At 43.3% G+C, this 24,393-nt stretch overlaps 2 protein-coding genes across 10 annotated transcripts in view; both read right to left on the bottom strand.

Annotated features, from left to right (window-relative positions):
* Positions 1-982: 982 nt before the first annotated feature.
* On the bottom strand, positions 983-23,665 carry COQ7 (coenzyme Q7, hydroxylase). Of its 7 annotated transcripts, none has more exons than XM_038540242.1 (7): positions 18,203-18,220; positions 16,755-16,821; positions 14,038-14,216; positions 11,623-11,737; positions 10,525-10,664; positions 9,797-9,865; positions 9,169-9,381 (listed from the first exon to the last, which is right to left on the bottom strand). In XM_038540242.1, exons 3-7 carry the CDS (start codon positions 14,173-14,175, stop codon positions 9,304-9,306), a joined length of 540 nt encoding a protein of 179 aa, XP_038396170.1. In that variant the 5' UTR covers positions 14,176-14,216; positions 16,755-16,821; positions 18,203-18,220; the 3' UTR covers positions 9,169-9,303. The 7 variants fall into 7 exon arrangements, with proteins under 7 accessions (XP_038396167.1, XP_038396170.1, XP_038396169.1 ...); XM_038540241.1 differs by lacking the exon at positions 18,203-18,220 and adding an exon at positions 17,867-17,958; XM_038540239.1 differs by lacking the exons at positions 9,169-9,381; positions 16,755-16,821 and adding an exon at positions 983-1,964 and having other exon boundaries at positions 18,203-18,361.
* The window catches only part of TMC7 (transmembrane channel like 7), a 62,170-nt gene continuing 51,865 nt past the window's right edge, over positions 14,089-24,393 (bottom strand). For 2 of the 3 annotated variants that reach the window (XM_038540236.1, XM_038540237.1), the window contains exon 16: positions 22,400-23,685. In XM_038540236.1, the coding sequence (XP_038396164.1) occupies positions 23,605-23,685 (81 nt within the window). In that variant the 3' untranslated portion in view covers positions 22,400-23,604. Of the gene's footprint in view, positions 14,217-22,399; positions 23,686-24,393 lie in introns of those variants that run through there. The other variant, XR_005360874.1, reaches the window with a different exon arrangement.

Raw genomic sequence — 24,393 nt, 5'->3', positions numbered from 1 at the left:
GGCAATAATCACTAATCCAATTTCTGTCTCTAGAGATTTGCCTATTCTGGACATTTCCTGTAAATGGAATAATAATTTGTGGTTCTTTGTGATTGGCTTCTTCCACTTAGCACATGTTTTTCAGGTTCATCCGTGACAACCTGGGGCAATCATTTCACAGGTGGAGAAAGGTAAGGACATCCCCTGGAGACCACGGTGAGTGGCTGACAAGGAGAAATGTGGCCTGAATGGAGAAAAATGAGTCTAGAGATGGGGAGTCAGGGGTGTATGGGCTGTGGATTCTGGGAAAGCAAAGTTTTTCTCTCTTCTGCAGAAGCTAGAGGAAGAGATCCTTATCTTTCTTGTAGGTGGAGGAGTGTTAGGAGGTGATGCATGGAAGTGCTGCCCTAATTCTGCTGCCACACAGGAGGAGAGCCACGGGGGGAGGAGGGGTGTCATTGTGAGCCTAATATCGACACTGTGGAAAGCAGAAAGACTGAGTGGGGAACCTGTATTTGGTTTGAGCTCCTGGATCAAACCATACCTGAAGAAAACATCTGGTTTTTCATTTAGCAGAACTAATATTTTCTATCATAGCAAAGTAGAGATGTTTTATGTCTCTTCTTTTTTTAAATTTTTTTTTAATTTTTTATTTATTTATGATAGGCAGAGGGAGAAGCAGGCTCCATGCACCAGGAGCCTGACGTGGGATTCGATCCCGGGTCTCCAGGATCGCGCCCTGGGCCAAAGGCAGGCGCCAAACCGCTGCGCCACCCAGGGATCCCTTTTATGTCTCTTCTAAATGCTATAAAAAAGGATTGTGAGGGACGGCTGGGTGGCTCAGTGGTTGACCATATGCCTTTGGCTCAGGTCATGATCCTGGGGTCCTGGGATTGAGTCTTGCATTGAGCTCCCTGCAGGGAGCCTGCTCCTCCCTCTGCCTATGTCTCTGCATCTCTCTGTGTGTCTCTCATGAATAAATTAATAAAATCTTTTTAAAAAATTAAAATAAAATTGTTTTATTCTGCAGCACCTAGGATAATATACTCCCTTAAAACCAAAAAAATTGAGATAATTATTCTTTTAGTGACCTTGTCTTACTTAAACATAAATACATACACAGAGCATCAGGAAGCAAGTGCAACAGGTGGCATCTCCTCACAATTCTTTTATAGATTCAATAAAGCCAGTTGGAAGCTAAGCATGGAAAATACTACACAAAGACTGCTCTCCACACCCCCCCCCATCCCTCCCCATCCCCCAGCAGAACTGAGAGCACTGCTCTTCCCCATTGTTTCCAACCCATGAAGACAACTTGGTCTGGAACATGTTTCCAGCTGTCATGGTACTGAATGGACTGGAGAAAACTGGAACAAGTCACATTTTAGGAGAAAACAGTGCAGGAAGGGAGTAGAACAGAATGGAAATCCTGAATCAGCCACCCCCCCCCCAATAAAATATAAAGCAGGGGAAAGTATCCATTTGGGGACAGATTTTAAAATGAAGCCCTTATGGCATGAAACCACTGATTCTTAACCAGGTCTGCCCATCAGAACCCCATGTGAATTTTTAAAATATATTCATCCCTCAAGCCAGCCATGTAGCTTCTTGTTCAGTAGGAGCAGATTTTTTTTTCTTCTTTTAATCTCAGGAGTTGATTCTGATGCACATGCCCAGGTAAGCATTCCAGGAATAAGAATTAGAAAATTCTGCATAACCCTAGAAACATAATTGACATTTTAAAAAATGAAGAGAGTATCATAAAGGGAAATTCTCAAAAAACCAAACACAGTGGCAATAAAGGAAAAGCGTTTTGAGGAAGAAGAGTTGAGGCACAGCTGCAGGTTACATGTTTGCCAGGCTCACGCGGGGTTAAGGAAGCAGATGGACGAGAGGGTTGAAGGTCCCTCTTTCCCAACGTCATACTTTCATCCAGATATTTCTGTAGAGGCTGCTTTTAGGCAAGAGGCTTGAGCAATGGAAACCTGTGTAAGGTAAAAGGACCCACAGTGATCACTGGGCTGAAGCAAACAGGCTCAGCAGGCGACCCACCTCCAAATACCTATAGGCCCCACCTGACCAATGGGCCACTTAGGACTAGGTGCAAGTACCAAAGAAGAACTCAGTGTGTCTCCATCCGTTCTCACGTCCCCCCACCCCTGCTAACTACAGCCCCCCGGGCCCCCCTCCTTGCAGACAGCCTCTCCTCTGCTGTCCGGCCACTGCTCCCTTACAGTGAACCTCTGTCTCCTGTGTTCTGCCTCAGGTGCCATCTCTCCCCTCCTGCTCTTCCATCCTCCACTCAGCACGGTTCCCCTTACAGTTTCTAGGTCTATTCACATTGACAGCAGGAGGATTGTCTGTCATTACTTGTGATTACTGGCGTCAATTCATTTGGTTTCATTTTATGAGTTCATATGTGTTTTGCTTTTTTTTTTTTTTTTTTTTTTGCTAAAATTAGTTTATCAAACATTAACTCGGGGCCAGTGAGGTGTGGGGACAGGCCTTGCCTTACACAGCATCATGCCACGATGGAGAGATGGTAGGAAAGCAGGGAACGACCCTCAATGATAGAATCCAAGAGAGATAAGATAAGTGAGTGTGTGGGATGACATCACTTATGAGATAAATGGCTTAGGAGGGTAAATGGCCTTCATCAGAAAAAGTGCCCATCATGTGAGCCAGAAGAAGGTGTGCGAGCAAGTTGTGTCCAGGGAGCAGGGTGAAATAATGAATCAATGCTCAGTGCAGGCCCCTGGGCACTGCGGGATGCTTGGGGCTGGTTTCTCCGCGTGGTACCCCTCGGCAGGGGTTGATCTCCCTCCCCTGTGTTTTCCTGTCTCCCTTTCCTAAGAAGGAAAATGCATCCTTCCTGAGAAGGATGCTCTCAGGTCCCTGGGCCCACACGCACTGGCACATGTATGTGCTGCCCTCCGCCTCTTGCATGGCGCCAACGTGCCAATCCATTCTGCTCTGGGAGCGGGGATGGGGAGGGGGGATTATTGGGGATCGTCAAAACGCGTAGCAGAGGCCTCGCCTTGCTCCCCAGGCGCTGTCCCTGGGACCCTCTGGACGTGACTTAGGCAGCCAGCTCTGCGGGCCGGACTCGGACCTCGGGGCGCGGGCGCCCCCTGGTGGCGGAAGGCGGGCGCCGCCGAGTCCGCGACCTTCCTTTGCCCTTGGCGCGCCCGCGGCCTGGCTGCCGACGCGCTCCGGGTCAGAGCTGCCGCCTGTCTGTCACCGCCCCGCATGGCTGACATCCCGGGAGACCGAGTGGGAGGAAGCACGTCCCCGAAGGCCAGAGGCGCCTTTTCAACCTTTGCAAACGTGTTCGGTCGGAAAGGCCTTTTTGTGATCTGGCAAGAGCCAGAAAAGACCAGTTTTAAGGAAAGGTTTCTTTTGTTCCCTCGGTGGGGAAAGGTCATGTTTTCTTCTGCTCAGATCATCAGATCAAGAAGGAGGCCTCCTTTTAAGGCGGCCCTGGAGTGAGGATCCAGTCCATATCATGTTCTCGAAAGAGTATTGAACCCCTCCGAAAAGGGTAAGAAGGAGAAGGCTGAGAGGTCTCTCCTGAAATTCCAGAATCTGTATTCAAATGTGGTCCCCGGAAGCATTAGATGTCCCCAAATTTTGTGTTACTAATGACCGAATTGTCCACTGATAAAGGAAGAGAGGACATTAGAGGCCAAGTGGCCTGGTGGTAAAGTTCAAGGGCATCCGGCTCCTGCAGACTGGGTTTCCACCTCCTTCTTCCCTAAAGGGGGCAAGGGGAGCTGGTGCCCCCAGGGGTGGGGGGCGGTGGGGGAATGGAGTGGGTGAGGCAGAGCAGTACTGCTGGGTGGGAGCCAGGCAGCGTCCAGGTGGTGGCGGTGGGTCAGCTGTGAAATGGAAGAGTGTTGCCGCCAACCAGGGGCACGCCGTGCATCTACCCATGTTGTCCTGGAACGATGGCCAATAAGGCACCAAAGAAAAACACAGATTGCAGATCAAAGATGCACAGTATTATTCCAAGTGAGGAGCGATCCGAACCCAAAAGTGTCCATGTATGGATAAAAGATTCGAGTGTCTGGAGAGGTACACGATGAATTATTAACAGTGGTTACTTTTAGGGATACGTTTGGAAGCAGTGCCTTGTGTTTTGGTTTTTGGGTTTTGCTTTGTTTCTTTTCTTTTGGAGATTTTATTTATTTGAGAGAGTGGGAGACCACAAAGGGAGAGGGAGAAGCAGACTTGACAGTGAGTAGGGAGCCCGATGTGGGGCTCGATCCCAGGATCCTGGGATCCTTGACCCAAGCCCAAAGGCAGATGCTTAACTGACTGAGAGCCACCTAGGAGCCCCTGTGCATTTTTTTTTTTTTAACCTATATGTCATTTTTATAGTGTTTCATCTCGAGGCAACTATTTCTTTGGGAAGTGAAGGGGGGAAAAGAAAGAAATCCATGTAATGTCTTATGTGACAGATTGCTAATAGCTGATCACAAAGTAAGGCAGCTGCTGGTCACAGTTTCCTGAAAAGCAACAGCAGTCTACAGAGAGATCTACTTGTCACTCTAAATACCCTTTAGCACTAATTCGCCATGGGAATGTGTGCATTATTTTTTTTACCAAAAAAAAGTTTTCACTTCTTAAAAACAGGGCAATTTAACTTTGTATTTTGTTCCAACAAAAATTTACGGAGTGTCAGACACTGTGCTAAGCTCTGAAGGTATGGAAATGACCAAGACGGTCTCTGCCGTCCAAAAGTTCATGGTCCAGTTCAGCTTCTTGCACTAATGTGCTTCCAAATCACCTGGAGGTGTTGGGTATTGGTTAATTATTGCCACATAACAAATCACCCCAAAACTCAGCAGCTGAAAACAGCAAACATTTATCATCGAAAGTAGTTGCTGAGAGTCAGGAACCAAGGAGTGGACAGCTGGGTGATCCTGGCTCTGGGTGTCTCATGAGGTTGCAGGCAGGATGTCGCCCAGGACTACATCATCTGAAGGTAGGACTGGGGCTGAAAGATTCACTTCCACGATGGTGCACATCATGGCTACTGGCAGGCGGCCTCAGCTCTTGGCCCTGTGACCCTCTCCACAGATTAACTGCTTGAGTGTTCTCACCACATGGCAGCTGGCTTTTCCTAGACTGAGTGATCTTGGAGAGAAAGGTAAAAGCTGCAACCTCTTTTATGACCAGGCAGCCTTGGCAGTCACACTCCATCGTTTCCACCATTTGTGAGAAACAAGTCACTAAGCACAGCCTACACTTGAGGCAAGGGCCATTAGGCTCCACTGAACAGAAGAGTATCCAGGAATTTGTGGACATAGTCTAAAACCACCACATCTTGTTAAAATGCAGATTCTGATTCAGAAGGTCTGGGGAGGAGCTCCAAATTCTGCATTTCTAACATGCTGCCAGGAGATACCACTGCTGTTGGTCTATGGACCACACTTTGAGTAGCAAGGGAATCGTATCTCAGGTTGCCTCTTTGGAACTATGCTGCTTGCCAGAATAACATCCTTTGTCCTCCTGGCATCATCTTTGGATGGTGTCCAATTTTAAAATCACATTTTCCCTGAAAGGTCAGAGCAGTAAAGTAAGGGAAAGACAAGATTACCTTGTTAATACTCGAGGACAAGCTGTAATAGAATTAAAAACAACCACAGGGGGATTTGGAAGATCTCTCTGGTCTTGTTCTGGAAGCTCTCAGAAGCACAAAACATCAGCCATCAATTCTGAACGGGGTGCTAAACAAACAGCAACAAATCTGGGCTTTTAATAGGTATTGTACAAAATATCTTTATATGACTAAGATTCCTGACTGCAATACTTAAAAATTAGCTTTGACATGGGAGGCCAAGATGCAGCATCAGCATCTCAGAAGATCAAGGCTTCTGCATGCTTTGCTGACTTGAAGGGTGGCATGTTAAAAGAAATCATTTCCCCACTCAATAGAGGGGATTGAAATTTGCTCTCATTTACAGCAAAAAACTATAAATCCTGTATTTTTTATTGCATTTCTTCACATACCATAAAATTCGCCATTTTCAAGTGTTTGATTCAATGGTTTTTTTTTTTTTCACTATTGTCACAAGGTTCTGTAACCATCACCACCAGCTAATTCTAGAACATTCATTACCCCAAATTCTAGAAACTATCTATTAGCAGCTACTCCCCATTGCCCCCCATTCCTTACAACCTAGGCACCCACTAGTCTATCTCTATGGATTTGCCTCTTCTGGACATTTCATATACATGGAATCATACAACATGTGGCCTTTTGTCTGGCTTCCTTCACTTAGCTTTTCTTTTTAATTGTAGTAAACTATACATAACATTTATCATGTAACCATTTTTATGTGTAGAGGTCAGTGGCCTAAAGTACATTCACATCGTTGGGCAACCATCACCATCTTTCTCCAGCATTTTCATTTTCGCATTCTGCAACTTTGTGCCCGAATATCATGTTTTTAAGGTTTATCAATATTGTAGCACGTTCAGTAGTACTTCATTCCTTTTTTTTTTATACACTACTTCATTCCTTTTTACAACCAAATAATATTCCAAGGTATAGATATGCTACATTTTGCTTATCTACAAATCAGGTGATAGACATTTTGATTGTTTCCACCTTTCGGCTATTAGGAATAACATTGCTGTGAGCATTCATGTAGATGTATTTGAACTCAGGTATTCATTTCTTCAGGATTTATACCTAGAGTTACTGTATCATATGGTAACTGTATTTAATGAGGATCCAGTTCCTCTATACCCTTGCCAATAGGTCATTTTCTACGTTTTGAGTAGTAATTGTGGGTTGTTATCTCACTGTGGTTTTCCCTAAGGACTAATGATTTGGGGCATCTTTTCAAATGCTTATTGGCCATGTGTACATCTTTTGTGAAGACAGGTCTATTCACATCCTTTGACTATTTTTAATGGGGCTATTTGTCTTATTGTTGAGTTGTAAGAGTTCTTTATATACTCTAAGTACAAATCCCTTATCAGATCTATGATTTGCAAACATTCTCTCCCATTCTGTGGGCTATGTTTCACCTTCTTGAAGAGCACAAAAGTTCCTATTCTGATTAAGTCCTATCTATCTAAGCTTTTTTCTTTTGTTACTTGTACGTTTGGTGTCAAATCTAGGAAACTGGTCTAATCCAAGGTCACACAGACTCACCCTACGTCTTCTAAGAGTTTTAGAGTTTTAGCATTACCATTTGTATTTTTAATCTGTTTGAGTTAATTTTTGTATATGCTGTGAAATAAGGGTCCAAACTCATTCTTTTGCATGTGGATACCCAGCCTGGTTTTTGTTGTTTTCTTTTTAAATCAGCAAGAAGCACAGAGAATGGCCTTTCTTTGGTTTCTTGGTAGCATGTTTTGCTTTTGTTTTTTGTTTTTTTTTTTTTTTTTTTGTGTGTGTGTGTGTGTTTTTTCTTCTTGGCTGGAAGATTTTGAGTTTTATAGCAAACCATACTCTATAGATCTAGAACCCAGGGGCCCAGCCTGACTTGGTAGCATCTTTTCAATAAATAAATCTCTACTGAATTTTGTGGAGAAGCACATGGAGTAGTCTTGAATTGCTAGTTATGTGAAAATGACTTCTAACAAGGGAGAGCTATTTCTTCATCCAATCCCACTGATGACTATTTATGTGCCAGTGATTAAAATGATTCCTGACCTATACAGCTTACAGTCTTGCAGGGAGAAACAAACAAAAACCAAGTAAGTACAGTATATAATATGCCAGAAGTTGATGAGCATTATGGGGAGAAAAAAAAATGGAAGAGTTGAACAAGTGGGATGAAGCATGCAGTGGGATAGGGTTTGCAATTTTGAAAGAGGTGGTCAGGGTAGGCCTCCTTTAAAGAGGTGACATGAGACAAAAGTTTGAGAGTTGGTGAGGGATTTGTCCATGTGGCTATTTGCAGGCAGAGGGAATAGCCATTGCAAATGCCCTGAGACAGGAGCTTGCTTGGTGTTTTGAGAAATGGCAAGGAGGCCAGCATGGCTGGAGCACATTGAGGAAAAGGGGAAGGGGTCAGAGGGCCAAATCACACAGGTTCTTAGAAACCATTTTAGGGACTTTGACTCTGATGCTGAGGGAACTGGGAAAAGTCATTGGGGGTTTCTGAGCTGAGCAGGAACATGGCCTGGCATACAGTTCAAAGGATCACTGTGGCTGTGGGTGGAGAATGAATTGTGGGAGGACAGGGTAAGGCAGGAAGAATAGTAAGGAGGCTTCTAAAATAATCCAGGTAAGATGAGGGTGGCAGCTCCTGAGGCAGTGAAAAGGCTTTGGCAGAGCCTGTAGGATGTCCGGGCAGACTGGATGGAGGTGTGATTTAGGTAGGTGTCAAAGGTGAGTCTAGAGATTTTAGCCTGAGGACCAGAAGGATGGAGCTGCTATTAACTGTGATAAGGAACGCAGCTGGGTCATTGGGATGGAGGTGGGGGAGGAGTTCAGATGGGGCACGTGGAGCTTGAGGGTCTCTCTGACTTCCAAGTGGAAGAGCTGGGTAGACAGTTGGATATTTGGAAATAAGAAAGCTGGGCTGAAAAGGGAATGGTAGGGAATGAGCCACAAGGCAGGATGGGATACCAAGACAAAGAGGACAGACAAAACTGGGCCATGCAAGACACCCTGGCACCCTCTGGTAAGGAGAAATCTAGAAGAGAGGAAGAGCAGCTAAGGAGGCCGCTGGAAATAACGGCAGTTTTCTATTTAACTAATGGATTTGACAGTCTTGCTTTGTTGATCTTCAACACCCTCATGTTTGAAATTACCTTTGGTTAGGAGTGAAATCAAATTTTCTTTCTTAAAGATTTCTCTTATTTCTGGGACACCTGGGTGGCTCAGTCAGTTGAGCATCCAACTCTTGCTTTTGGCTCAGGTTATGATCTTAGGGTCGTGATATCAAGCCCCTCGCCATGCTCTGTGTTCAGCAGGGAGTCTGCTTCGAGATTCTCTCCTGCACTCATGCGTGTGCATTCCCATCCCCTCCAAAATAAATAAATAAATCTAAAAAAAAATTCCCATTATTTTCTTAATGATTCATTCTTAATGTTTTACAAAATAATGGACTATGGAACAAACAAGGAAGAGCTTCATTTGTTTTAACTGGAATAAACCCGGTGAGCGGTCAGCCTTCTAGCAGAAGGCAGTACAGGGGAAAAAAAAAAAAAAACACTAGACAGTTTTACTAATGAAAAAAAAAGCTCCTGCAGTTTATTAACAAGTTTCATATAACAATAATTGCACATTTCCTTTTCTGCCAGTGCCATTTGTTAAATCACTGTCATCTTTTGTAGACAGGGGAAAATGGACATACTTTAAAATCTTTCTGATAAATATATCGCCATGCTGCATCCGGCCTGGATAAGGTTCTTCAAAATGGTGTATGCTGGAGCCTGTTAAAAATGATAATAAGCAAACAAAAGAAACATGTTCTACGTTCACTTGTAGCAGGAAGACATGGCCTGGTATGGCAAGGCTGGAACTCTCTGGATAAGACTTAAGATCTAACAATGTCTTTTAATTCATCAGGTTGGGGTGGTTTCATGACTGTCAGAGCATCTGAATCATTTGGTTTCTGGTCAGGAAGGGGAAGGAAGCTGCTAGTGGAAATGATGAAGGAAGAAGCAAGAAACAAGATCCCAGCTGGGAGCAACACATTGGCCTGCTTTTTTGTCAAAGCACTGTTTTAGTTTGCTTTCTTTGGTGGTTACAATGAAATCTACTTCTCAAGACACAAAAACCTCTCACCCCTCTTCCAAATAAGGTGCCCAGAGTCCCACAAGCAAATAGTAAAGGGAGGTCTCCTACCAGTTGTGCGTCATGTTCAAGGCCTATGTCATGGTGCTCTAGCTCTTCATCCCGAAATTTCCTTATCACCTGGTTAAATACAAAGAAATCAAAGCAAGTCAGGATCCAACTTTCCTGCTGTCCTATCTCCTCCTGGAGGTTAAATCCTCATACTACCATCTAAGACAGGGGTAGGCAACCTTTCTCTATGAAGGGCCGGAGATCAACACTTCAAGCTCCACAGGCAGTATGGTCCCCTTCACACCTACTTAACTCTGCTAGGGACAGCAGCCACGGACATCTAAACGGGCAGGTGTGGCTATGTTCCAATAAAACAATTTACAGAAATAGGTGGTCTGCCCCAGGCCAGGATTTACCAATCCCTAATTTAGACTTAAAAAAAAAAAAATTAAACAGTTCCCTTATTTGCTATAGAACATCATCTGAAGATACCTATTATTTCATTTATTTATTCTGAGGGTTTTGTGCTCACATTTGTTCAGAATCTTTCAGTGATCCAGAAGTGGAGAATATAGATGTGGGCTCCGGAGACATAGCTTCTGGTCCCAGCTCTCCCTGAGCATGTGACCAGGGCCCACGGCTTTGGCTTTCTGTGCTTGCTACCTTTAGAATGAGGTGCTCTCCTAGGTTTCTAAGGCCTGTCATTCCCTACTTTTCTATTTTTTTTCCTCCTTACCAAGTTGCCCTTTTCTCCCTTGGCAGCCCCTTTCCAGAGTATATTCAAATACCTGAAGAAGCTCCTCGTATTTTTCAGGATCCTTCTCCATCAGCGTCCTGATCTGGTTGTTATAGTGATGTGCTATGGACTCTTCCACAGCCACAGTGCAGGCCATTGCTCCCTCCTTCCCAAGCAGGGCAGTTCCTGCACCTGGAATTGTCAAATCCAGAGCAGAAAGGGATGGGACTGAGACCACACTGGTGAGGAGAGATCATGTCAGGTCAGAGTTAGTCGAGCTCAGTACTCCAGGCTCTGGGGCTGGGTAATTCCCTGTTGTTAGGGCTGTCCTGGGCATTGGAGGACATTAGCAGCACCCCTGGCCTCTACCCACTGGATGCCAGTAGCAGCCCTGATTGTGACAGCCAAAAATGTCTCTAGACACTGCCATCTATGCTTAGGAGCAACCTGCCCAGTGAAAACTGGTTTTAGGTGGTACTAGGTCACACTGTTAAATCCCGAATCACATAGTAAGAATGCTATTCTCTTTTCAAGGCTCTTTTGAACCCTCTCATTATAGCAAGAAGAAAGTCTTCATTTGGGGTATGTCTTTGATTCTTTTCTAACATTTAGTCTTCTCCCTTTTTTTTTTTTTTTTTTTAAGATTTTATTTATCTATTCATGAAAGAGAGAGAGAGCAGGGAGCCTGATGAGGAACTTGATCCCGGGACTCCAGGATCATGCCCTCGTCCAAAGGCAGGCAGGCACTAAACCACTGAACCACCCAGGGATCCCCAGTCTTCTCCCTTTTTAAGAGTGAGCTGATCTCAAGCTTAGAACCTTTGTCAGAGAACATCACCTGGATACAGCCTGAATTGCTCTAGTTTTTTTCCTTCTCTGTTGTATTTGCTTTTATCGCACCTTCTATTTATAAAAGTACTGATTCAAATACATAAATATTTAAGTAAATTTAAGTAAAATAAAAAAAAAGAAAGTAAGTAAAATTAAGTAAATTTAAGTCCCCCAAAAAAGTCCATTTGACTTTTAAAAATGTTAAGGAAATAAAAGGGTGGTTAAGAGGACACATAAAGAATTACGAAATCGGTACTTTACCGATTTAATCACTGCCAGATCCCTAAGCTCATGTAAGCTCTTCTGGACAGACACATACCCAGTGCAAACCCCACCACGTTCCAAAAGGGCATCAGAATCGTCGGCCGCACCCTGAATGCAACCATCAACTCGTTGAACTTTTTCAAGTGGTCCTTTTCTTGATCCCACATTTTCTGTAAGAAACATAACAATAAAGACATGCAAGCATCACATAGAGGTCACCGGCTACATACCAAGGAGAAGCTACATGCCCTAAGTCGGGAAAAGGAAGCAATGTGGAAATGCAATGAAAAATGAGAACTGCTATTTCCCCCTCTCCCCTTGAATTCTTGAGGGAAAAAGCAAAACATCAACTGAAAAGCATCGTGGATACAGAGGGTGCCAACAAACCAAGAGAAGAGCCTGTTCCCTCAATTCCAGATAAGTGGGCCATGAACCATGGCTCCAGCAGTTCTTGGACCCGCATAGCCTATTCAAGGACAAAGTCCACAATTAATGAGAAATGAGGTGTTCAGCCCATTCCAAAATCAGGAGGGCAGCATATCACCTATTGTGTCATTTCCCTCTAGACTGCTAGAATAGAAGTATCATTTATATCAAAGGAAAAAGGGAATTTACCCCAAAGATTCAGATGCAATGAAACGCCGGGACACCTGCACCCCGATGTTTATAGCAGCAATGTCCACAATAGCCAAACTGTGGAAGGAGCCTCGGTGTCCATCGAAAGATGAATGGATAAAGAAGATGTGGTTTATGTATACAATGGAATATTACTCAGCCATTAGAAACGACAAATACCCACCATTTGCTTCAACGTGGATGGAACTGGAAGGTATTATGCTGAGTGAAGTAAGTCAATCGGAGAAGGACAAACATTGTATGTTCTCATTCATTTGGGGAATATAGATAATAGTGAAAGGGAATAGAGGGGAAGGGAGAAGAAATGGGTAGGAAATATCAGAAAGGGAGACAGAACATAAAGACTCCTAACTCTGGGAAACGAACTAGGGGTGATGGAAGGGGAGGAGGGCGGGGGGTGGGGGTGAATGGGTGACGGGCACTGAGGGGGGCACTTGACGGGATGAGCACTGGGTGTTATTCTGTATGTTGGTAAATTGAACACCAATAAAAAATAAATTTATTATTAAAAAAACAAAGGAAAAAGGGAGAATGATAAAAGAGTTAACATATGGCACTTCTTTTTTTTTTTAAGATTTTATTTATTTATTCATGAGAGACACACAGAGAGAGAGAGAGAGAGAGAGAGAGGCAGAGACACACGCAGAGGGAGAAGCAGGCTCCATGCAGGGAGCCCGACATGGGACTCGATCCTGGGACTCCAGGATCACGCCCTGGGCTGAAGGCAGGGGTTAAACCTCTGAGCCATCCAGGGATCCCCCAAATTACAGCACTTTTTAAGTGCCAGGCACTCGCTATCAAATAGCTTTACGAAGGCAATTCACTTAATCTGCACAAACTATTATTATTATCCCCATTATACAGATAAAGTGAGGCACAGAGAGATTAGGCAACTTGCCCAAGAACTCAGAGCAGGCAATTTAACTCGTGCTGTCTATTACATGCCAGACATGGTGTTGGTTGCCCTATGACTGCCACCTTATTTATTCCTCACCCAAACCCAATGAGGTAGGTGTTATCAGCTCATTTCACAGATATGGATATGGAGACCCAGAGAGGTCATAGAACCTCCTCAAGGTCACACAGGTAGGTGGAAGAAAGCTGGAACGTGAACCCGGGTCTTTGTGACAACAAAGCCCAGGCCCCTCTCTCTGCCTCTCATTATAAAATATAAAATATTGGGGATCACCCGCCTTCAGCCCAGGGTGTGATCCTGGAGACCCGGGATCGAGTCCTGCATTGGGCTCCCTGCAAGGAGCCTGCTTCTCCCTCTGCCTGTCTCTCATGAATAAATAAATTTTAAAAATCTTTAAATATATATATAAAATATCCCCACTGGGGACAGGATCACCACCTCTCAGCAACTGGTGCTTTCACCAATGCAATTATTCTCAACCCTTTTTTACTGCCCATTCCATGATGTAATTTTAATACTTCAGGTATACTATATATCTGTTTGTGTACTGTATGTCTGTGCTTTACACATAAAAAGGATACTTTTTTTTAAAGATTTTATTTATTCATTTATTCACAAGAGACACACAGAGAGAGGCAGAGACATAGGCAGAGGGACACAGGCTCCTTATGGGGAGCCTGATGTGGGACTCGATCCCAGGACCCCGGGATCACAATCTGAGCCACCCAGGTGCCATACACATAAAAAGAATAATATATTTTTCACTGGCTCCACTGCCCACCCTAAAATAACCAATTTTTGCTCTCCCTTGCAAATGTATGACCTCATGTGATTCATGGCTTGAAGGCTTCTGGACCCCCCTGCTGTTCAGTAAGACTAGGCCAGTGGGTGGGTGGGTGGAGATAATGAAGTACCCACCTGAATGACTGGCCCGACACTTGTCCGACCCAGGACAGCCATCTGTCCTGCATAGATTCGGTTTGCTCCATATTCACCTGCATGATCCACCCGGATTATTCGATCCACAGCTGCCCGATTGACATTGTCTAAGGTCATTCCTGAACTGTAAAACCTGACACCAATTCTTCTTCCATACGCTGCAACACAAATGTTTTTATTCTTTATTACTCCTGAGTAAAACAGATGTTTCCTTTTATAGGCAGAAGAAAGAGGCGCCTTAGAACAAAGGTCACAGATGAGTTCCCCGTGGGTAGGGTATGCTCATAAATGTATTCTGTTTAATCTGCAGTGTTCTTTTGCTTTTTTGCTTTTTTTTTTTTTTTTAAGTAGGCTCCAAGCCCAATGCGGGGCTTGAATTCACAACCGTAAGATCAAGAGTCCCATGCTCTAATGACTGAGCTAGCCAGGCACGCTCCCGCCCATCTTTTTTTTTTTTTTAATTTTTATTTATTTATGATAGTCACACAGAGAGAGAGAGAGAGAGAGAGGGAGAGACACAGGCAGAGGGAGAAGCAGGCTCCATGCACCGGGAGCCCGATATGGGATTTGATCCCGGGTCTCCAGGATCGCGCCCTGGGCCAAAGGCAGGCGCCAAACCGCTGTGCCACCCAGGGATCCCTATCTTTTTTTTTAATGAATTAGTTACCAACACTTAAAGCATAGATTTTACCTAAACATCTGGATTTCTGGCTTCACATTAATCACAGAAAGATCTGGAAATACTGAACCTGTCTTTTCACCAGGCAGCTAACGTGGCAGCAAGGCACGTGGCCTCTAGATGAACAATTCACTTCCCTACCCGGCCTACTTTGTTCCTGACCCTGGCTGCACAAAACCTCCTGAGGAGCTTTCAAAACCATGGGTGTTGTTCCCCAATTAATCTCAGGGTGGATTTTTATAAAAGCTCTGGACAAATCTTTTCTGCATCAAGGTTGAGAACCACAGATTTAAGTCCTCTCAAAACACCCATGGGCATGGGATTTGGAAAATGTGCCCTGGGGCTTAGGATTGATCTTGTTATGGTATACTATCAGTTCAATGAAATTCTTGTCTTTGAAATGTAAATTATTCAGGACAGATTAAATTTAGTCTTTAAAAAAAAAATCTCCTAGTAGTGACACCTTCAATGTGTTCTCTGAGCCTTACATTAAGGTACCCCCCAAATTTTTTACCTTAGAGTTTTACAAGTTTAGGTGTATAACGTGTTATCAGCTCATTTTGCAGTTATGAAAGTGGAGACCCAGGGAGGCCAGTAAGTTTGTAATGTGAACTGTGATGTGTGTTGGTATCATCTTGAGATGTGTTCCAAGGCTCTTATGTATGCCTACCATATCGTTAATACATACTTCTTTTCATTTAGGCTAACATCAACACCCTGAAAATGTGCAGAAAACCTCACTTTGAGTACATCTGTAGGGTTTTCATTAAAAGGCTTGAGTACTTTGGACAAAAAGTGATGGGGTAGGCCAGATAAAATTTGGGGTGATTCTTCATTTGAACTTTTTTGACCAGGTGGGGTTTTAAATGCCTCATTAAACAAAGGAGCATGACATGGGGGTCTGAAGCATGGTGACCCAGCTTTGATCCCCTCTTCCATATAACCTGCTCCATCTCACTGAGCACATCTGACTCACGAAACTGGATGAAACCTGGGAAGTAGACATCAACAACTGGATGGAGTCCAAATGCTGCTAGGTATAATGCACCACTCAGATCTATGCCATCAGACAGCAGGTCACTGTGGTTAATGCCCATGTTTTTATATGGAGAACAATTTGACACATTTGATGAAATCAAGGTAGCTGTCCCAAGTTGTTGCCTCTAAGTCCAAGAACTGGTGCTCCCATTAATTTGACCTCCTTGCAGAAACATGACTGCTAGGAATTAAAACTGAAAATGATGAGCTGGCCCTATTCCTCAAGATAATCTTGTTCGCCTTTTCTTTCATTTGTTACTCCTATCTAAAAACATATTAATGGGAAGGAACTTTAAGACAAGCCAATACTCATTTAAAAAAAAAAAAAACAAAAACACATTTAATGAGAAATAGCAAGGGACTGAGTACACAGGATGAGTTCAAACACACAGCTGACTTCTGATGGACAGCACTATATTTCTGTTAAAAACATACTAAACAGGGGGATCCCTGGGTGGCTCAGTGGTTTAGCACCTGCCTTTGGCCCAGGGCGCGATCCTGGAGTCCCGAGATCGAGTCCCACGTTGGGCTCCTGGCGTGGAGCCTGCCTCTCCCTCTGCCTGTGTCTCTGCCTCTCTCTCTTTCTATGTCTATCATAAATAAATAAAATCTTCAAAAAAAAAAAAAAACCATACTAAATAGTTCCCTAGCACTGCACCACTTTCCCAGATTCAGGCACCTAATAGATGATGTTTTGTGGGGTGTGTGGAAGATTGGGTATTGAAATATTTGCCATTTCTACCTTTTCACAATCTCTACAAGGTATCTTTAAAAATTATGGGATGTTTGGTGCACCTGGCTGGTTCAGTTGGTAGAGCATGTGACTCTTGATCTCAGGGTTGTTGGTTCAAACCCCATGTTGGGGGTAGAGATTACCGAAAAAGAAAAATCAAGGAAGGGAGAAGGGAAGGAACAGAGGGAGAGAGGGGTAGGAAGGAAAGAAAGAAAAGAAAAGATGTTTTCTGTCTTTAACACTAACCTTGGGCAAATCAGAATCACCATTTCTTATATATAAAATTGGCAATAATCATCAGGTTATTTCCTTCCTAAGGAGACATACAATAGTAACACCTTTCTTACTGAGTTATAACGATAAAATGAGATACAGGAAGCAAAGTAACTTTATAAATGAAAAACAGGGACTCTTATTCTGTTACGCTCACTGGCTCAACAAAAGAACGTTAAAAGTCACGTTTAACAATCCTGAGTTTTGCCTGCATTGTCACACATCTTAAAATTGAGTAAAAATAAAGTTGGGGCTCAGTGCTAAAAGCTCTCAAATGCATTATATCATGTTAGTGCCTTCCCAAAGGGTGAAACACCTAACAATGATGGTACCTAGATTTTGAGCGGTATATCGGAAGATATTAAGTGATTTACGAACATGCATTAAATACACCCATGTAGTAAGAGTTACTTTCTTCTAAATTCCTTTGCAATCTTTTTGATTTCATCAAACAGAATGTCTCAGTTTACAAATACCTTCCTAATACTTGTTTCCAGAGCATTTATTTTTTTGATTACTCTGTTAGGGGCAGGCAATACTGGTTTTCCGTCTTTACCATAAGGATTCCGTTTCCATGAAATTACTGAATTTGAAAACGGAACACCGTCGTAGAAAAAGCACATCTAGTAATCAAAAGTACAAATGGTATTGCTAAAAGGCAAAAAAAGAAAAAAAATCCTTGGGGGGTGGGGGTGACTGGGTGACGGGCACTGAGGGGGGCACTTGACGGGATGAGCACTGGGTGTTATTCTGTATGTTGGCAAATTGAACACCAATAAAAAATAAATTTACAAAAAAATAAATAAATAAAATCTTTAAAAAAAAATCTTTAGGTGGTACACACATGATTTAAATTTGAGAAAAAGACCTCACAACAATTTTCTGGGGCAGCTCTAATGGAAAAAAAAAAAAAAAAGGTTGGAGAAGGACCGGAGATCCTAACCCATCTCCCTAATCCGAATTCTAAGCTTCCTCCACCCCCCTGGTGCTTCTCTAGCTTTAGAGAGCAAGCAAGTCATTCGAGGGTCTTGTTAAAATGCAGACAAGGGGACCCCGTAGGTCAGGGGTGCGACCTTTGAACCTACGCTTCTACCAAGCCCACGCCGCCGGCCGCACGACCGCAACGCGGACTCTGCACTTTCCAGGTCGCCACCTGTCCTCCGCCCGGAACGCCGACCGCCACCGCAAGGACCGCCCAGCACAGGTACACAATGACGTCATCGCCCAACGCGCCGCCCAAGCGTCCCGGCGGAACGCCACGCCCCTCCCGCCCCGCCTATCAGCGCCCTCAGGTTCACGCCTCCGTCGCAGCCGGATGACGTTGACGAACGTCGGCCCCCGTGACCTCTTCGGCCCAGGACACCGACGAATTCCCTGGCCCGCCGATTTCCCGCGCATCCGCGTCCGCGCTCCTCTTTTACCTGTGAGAGGCCGCAGGGTGCCCGCGCGCAGCCGCCACAGGGAGCGGACCGCCGCCCGCGCGGCGCAGCTCATTGTTGCGACAAGGTAACCGCTCCCCGGCGCGGAGCGGGCGAAACGTGTGTTGAGCGCAGACTGATGACGCACAGCAGGCGTCAGAGCGACACTGCCCCCCAGTTGCACCGGTGGGAACGCCCCCTAGGCCGCTACTTCCATTTGATTGGTTGGAAAGGGCAAGTGAGAAGACGGTATTGGATGCGACCACCATCAATCACTCAGGACCACGACGATTGTGTAAGAGACTTGGGTTGCTAGGGAGATGAGGATGCTACATGGCTCTTCCCAAGATCCTGCCCCGATGTAAATTCTGGGGGAAAAGGATCACGAAGGGATTCTTTATTGGCGCAGCCACTGTATTTTTTTTCCATTACTAACATGGAAGGAGAGTTTCCTCTATGTATCCTACATCGACTTTAAAATAGCAGAAATTTTAAAAAGTAGAAATTGCGGAATGAAATTAAATTCACCACATGGTCAGTAGTGTCCGTGGTGGGGCTAACAGCCGATTTAAATTTTGTCGTTTTCTCTAGTTTTAGGGTTCGTACAGAGAACATTGATTTTTTGTTTGTTTTCGCTTTATTCTTGGTATGCATCCGTATCGGTGCAGATGGTTTGGGGTGGTATGCAGGGTAATGGAGAGGAGATCCAGCGACGCGGATCCTAACGTGAATACCCAGTGCGTGCGTGTAGGCTCATCACCTCTAACACATGTGCCATTCTGGTGGAGGATATGGAGAATGGGGGTGGCCATGCATGTGTGGGGGCCAAGAGCGTACCGGCATCTCTACCTTCCTCTCAATTTTGCTGTGATTCTAAAACTAACGAAAAAGTCCTATGAAAATATTTTTATTGGATATTTAAAAAATAACACAAATCCCATGATACAACAGCCCTACTTACTTTAAGGGATCTATCTAATAGGAATAATTTTTCAAATGTAGGATATATGAGAAGGGAAAAAAAATCAAAGATGCATACCTGGGAGGATATATAACAAAGCATTTAATATTGGTAACTTTAAAAGGTTGGGATTGTGAGAAGGGGGCTTTCACTTTCTGCTTTACACCCTTGGATTATATATTTTTTCCAAGTTACTATAAAACATTTAATATATACTATAAAATAATTGAGGTGCTAGTTGCTTTCAAACTACTCTAACAAACTACAATAATTTTATTTATTTATTTGTTTATTTATTTTAACAAACTACAATAATTTTAAATTATGGTGAATTATAGTTTCTTAAACCTAAATTCTTAGTGAAAGTGAGGATGATATAACATTCTCACTTTATACTGAGAGTATAAACCTCTCAAAGGCCTTCAAATGTTTTTTTTTTTTTTTCAAATGTTCTTTCTAAACCTTTGTTGTAATCTCACTTCTAGGTCTCTGCTCCTAAGAAGAAAAAAAAGTTAATAAAAATTTATAGAAGTCACAGTTATTGTCAGGAAAATTTGAAAACAAAATGTTAAGCAGCAAAGGAATGTTAAAAATTATGACCCATCTGGATATTATATTATGTAGCCAATTGAAATGCTTATAAAGAACTTTTGAAAAACACAGTAAGTGAAAAAGAAATGAGAATACCAACATTTTTTTCTTTCTTTTCATCCCATCCTCCCTCCCTCTGTGATATCTTAAAAAGAATTTGGGAATAGGGTGCCTGGGTGGCTCAGTCAGTTAAGCAGCTGCCTTCGGCTCAGGTCATGATCTCAGGGTCCTGGGATTGAGCCCCAGTCTAACTCCCTTAAGTGGGTAGTCTGCTTCTCCCCCCACCCCCACCATTCATGTGGTCTCTCTATCTCTCTAATTAAAAAAAAAAACCAACAAGTATTTTTATAATGAGAAAACAAAATTTCACAAAGAAAAAGCATATTAGTCCCTAACTCCATTCTCAAAAATAAAAGTAAATATATGTTTTATTTTCCATTTAAAGATAAGGAAATTTTATCCGAGAAAGGTGAAGACACCTGTACAAAATTATACAATTAAGTAGCAAAGCCATGCCAGGTCCCAAGCACCCTATGCATTGGAGAGAAAATACACCAGATGGAATTTACTAATAAAGTCATACCGTATGTAAAGAAGACACATTCAGAAGTCCTATCTTCCCAGGGATTAGACCTTGCAGCTCCACTCTGGCAAAACCCATACCTTTTTCCATCATTATTTACTCATGAGTAGCTGCAATCAGATATTGCCACTTAAGAGTTAATGCAAACTAAAAACTTGCCTAATTGACTTCTGCTCTTCACTGGGATGAGAATATTTTGTGATTTCAAGAATATGGAATCCTGCTTTGATAGAGAACAAGAACCTGTTCTTTAGGAGAAAAAGGCAGAACAGAGAAATAGAGACATGCTTGCAGGGACTTTTAAGATTCCAGCTCCTCGAGTTTGTAACAGGATGATGGATGGGGATCAGTGTTGGTGAGCTGAACCAAGTATCTAGCCTAGCAAGGAGCTAACCCTTGGGGCACCTGGGTGGCTCAGTGGTTGAGCATCTGCCTTCAGCTCAGGTCGTGATCCTGGGGCCCTTGGATCGAGTCCTGCATTGGGGTCCCTGCATGGAGCCTGATTCTCCCTCTGCCTGTGTCTCTGCCTCTCGCTGTGTCTCTCATGAATAAATAAAATCTTAAAAAAAAAAAAGGAGCTAACCCTTATGGAAGTATACCCTGATACGGTGGAATGCTGTGTAGCTATTAAAAAGAATGAAGTGACTATTTATATGGAAAGATCTTTAAGATGCTATAAGAAAAAAAAAAAGAGAAGCTCAAAAATATATACTTCATATATTCAACCACATACATGGATCTATTTGAATATGTATTATAATTTTCTGGGAGAATAAACATTAGCAGTGGCTCCCTCTAAGGAGATAGGGGGTGGGAAGGGGAGTGCTTGAAATAATTTATATCTTTTCTCTCTTTTTTTTTAAAGATTTTATTTATTTATTCATGAGAGACAGAAAGGCAGAGACATAGGCAGAAGGAGAAGCAGGCTCCCTGCAGGGAGCCCGATCAGGGATTTGATCCCAGGACCCCAGGATCATGACAGGAGCCAAAGGCAGATGTTCAACTACTGAGCCACCCAGGCGCCCCAACCTATGTCTTTTTAGTATAAAACACACATAGACTCCTCCTTGGAGTCAAGGAGTCTTAAAAGCACTCATCTGGTGATTGCATTAAATAGTTCTGTGATTTTAGGAAGAGGCAAAGAGCAACTTTACAAACTGTTACAGTTTTCCATGATCGCTTGATTGCGATGACAAGAAACCTCCATGAATTCAAATATACACAAAAACGTTTTTAAACCTTCAAGATACTGTTTAATCAGTAGTTTTAAGGCACATTTGTTAGAGATCTGTGCTTCAGCAATTATACAGACATCACTTGAAGTCATTAAAGTTATCAAAATATATAAAAACATTCAAGTAAAAGGTATGTAAATCAGCAGCATGTAACCAAAATGACTATATTAGCATACATTAACCAAATTCATTCATTAACCAAATGAACATATTAACATATACCAGTATCAACTTTATAATAGGGAAAGAAAACAGTTTCCATCTCACACACTTACATACATACGCACACACACGCACACACAACACAACTTGACTGTCCTCAGAGGCATGGTGAAGGCAAAAACATAAGTGTGCTAGGCAAAAAGGCCAACAATAAGAATTTTTTTCAAGTGAGGATAGAGTGAACTTTTGGTTACTCAAAATTCCATGATACTAGTTATTATTAGCTTGAAAAACTCATCAGTTTCACAGGTACATAAATAATCCCATGTTAATGCTAATGTTGGGGGAAGACCAAGAAAATGAGATGGCAAAGGGGCAAATATACAGAAATGTGAAGCTATAGCAAGCTTGCTCTGCTCCTCAGAGCAAGGAGGCAATCATTTTTGAGTAATGGAGGGCAGGGGTGCGGGTGGGAAATACTCATAGCAGCAGCTTTCTAGAACATGTACTCAGCTTTAAACTCCAGGATCCTCCCTAGGAAAAGGTTTCGAGCCAGTGAAAGTAAGGAAAACAACAGAAGAAAGGCTCAGTCTGTTCTAAAACTAAGTACTTTGGAAAAGATTCTGAAGATATTAGGATGAGAACTGATGATGTGAAATAATTTAGACTTCTATTAAAAGGTTCAGAGCTATCAATTTCAGGTAAGTTTATGCTGAGGTATTTATTGCACATGTTTTTTTTTTTTTTCTTTTTTCTTACTATAACGGAAACCTTAAGCAATACTGTGCATACTTTGTAAAATAAAACTAAAAATTTTAGGCACAAGAAAACAATAGCCCTATATATATGCATATGTGCCTGGAAGACACTGGCATTGTATGTTCTAGGACACTCAGGTTGGTCTGATGCTGCAACCCACCTCTTCCAACACACATCATGCACATAAACTGTGGAGCTCTGTGCTCCCTGGATATACTGAACTGCCCTTCTATGCCAGGCTCCAAAATGTGAAGTGTCTGTCAGAAATGGAGACCTCAGGGCAGCAAGGGAAATGGCATTTGGAAGACCTGAAATTTTGCCTCTTAATTTTGATGACCCAGAGCCCTCTACTAAGTCTTTGGAACGTAGGCCCAGAAGGGACTCAGCACCATAGAGGCAGCTTCCCCTGAGTAAGAAGGCTGCAGCAAAATGCCCAGGAAGCTAAGACGTCAAGGCCCTCAATCTGCGGCTGTTCCCCTCCTCCTAAAGCTTAATCCAGGTATTCCTGCTTATTCACACCACAGGAATGCCTTTTCTCTCTCATATTACAACCAGGTAGCTAGGATTACACAACCATCCTCTCCCATGTTTCCACCATCTGTTCCAAACATCCCAATTCAAGGATTTCTCTTTATGAAAAAAAGGAAGAATCTGGTCTCCTTTTAAATCTACAGAATCATTCAAAGAGGTAACTACCTCTTAAGGAACACTTCTCTCCTAAACCCCCAGAACCTGGTTCCAAAGAAACCAGCCTCATGAACAGGTGACCTCTACAGTTAACTGTAAAAGACAACATAAATAAGCTTTTAGAAATATAAAAGGGCTCTCTTTCCTCAGTCTTTGTTCTAACAGCTTAATAAGTTAGTTTTGAGGGAGAGTCACTAAGCTGCTGGTCTATATGCAAACACTTGGTTTGAACCTGCTTTTTCTAAGTCACTGAAGCCCTACATAGGGCCCGGGTGCCAAAAATACCACCACCGCAGCTGCACATATGGAGTCACCTTCAGAAAACATCAACTCCAGAAAAATATATTTTAAAACTTCTGCTCCGAACCCAGACCTGTAGTCTTGGCAGGTCACTAGGTCAGCTCATGAGCCACACGTGGCGGGATCCTCATTGATAATCCAGTCGGTTCTTCATATCCCTCTGGGCTTCTGTGAGTTTCTGGATCAGGTAACGCTTGTCACGACTTTCCTAAAGATAGAAATCAGTGCAAGAGCACGTTCAATATATTTGAAAACAAGTATCATCATTGCAACCTAATCAATTACTTGTCAGACTCAGGGTTAAGGATCCTAACCATGGACAGTTGTAATGGCCTCCAAACTGGTCTGCCTCTAGCACCTGTGCCCCTCCACAGTGCCTTGTTCACAACATGGCCAACAATCTTTTAAAAATGCACATCAGACTGATGGGGCACCTGGGTGGCACAGTTGGTTGAGTATCTGACTCTTGGTTTCCACTGGGGTGGTGATCTTGGGGTCCTGAGACTGAGCCCCGCATGGGTGGAGTCTGCTTGACATTCTCTCTCCCTCTGCCCCCATCCTCACCCCCACTGGCTCGCACACACGCAAATGCACACACATGCTAAATAAATAATAATCTTTAAAAAATGTACATTAGGCTGCTACCTAACACACTTCATTGGTTTCCCATCACACTCAGAATTAAACCCAAACTTGTTAGCAGAGCCCTCAGGCTATGCTGTGACCCCAGCTGATAATCCAGCACCATCTTGTCTCTCCAGCCAGGCCACCTGTCCTTCAGCTCCCAGGAGTGCTCTCGCTGTCCCCTCTGCCTCTTACTCTCATCCCTGAGACCTCCCACAATTGGCTCATCATTCAAGCTTCAGCTCCAATGTCACCTCCTCAAAAAGGCCCTCTGAGGCCACCATCTACAGCA

The sequence above is a fragment of the Canis lupus genome, chromosome 6 (genome assembly GCF_011100685.1).
Source record: "Canis lupus familiaris isolate Mischka breed German Shepherd chromosome 6, alternate assembly UU_Cfam_GSD_1.0, whole genome shotgun sequence".
Lineage (NCBI taxonomy): Eukaryota > Metazoa > Chordata > Mammalia > Carnivora > Canidae > Canis > Canis lupus.
The sequence above is the reverse complement of the archived record's forward strand: the minus strand, read 5'-3'. Positions and strand labels throughout refer to the sequence as shown.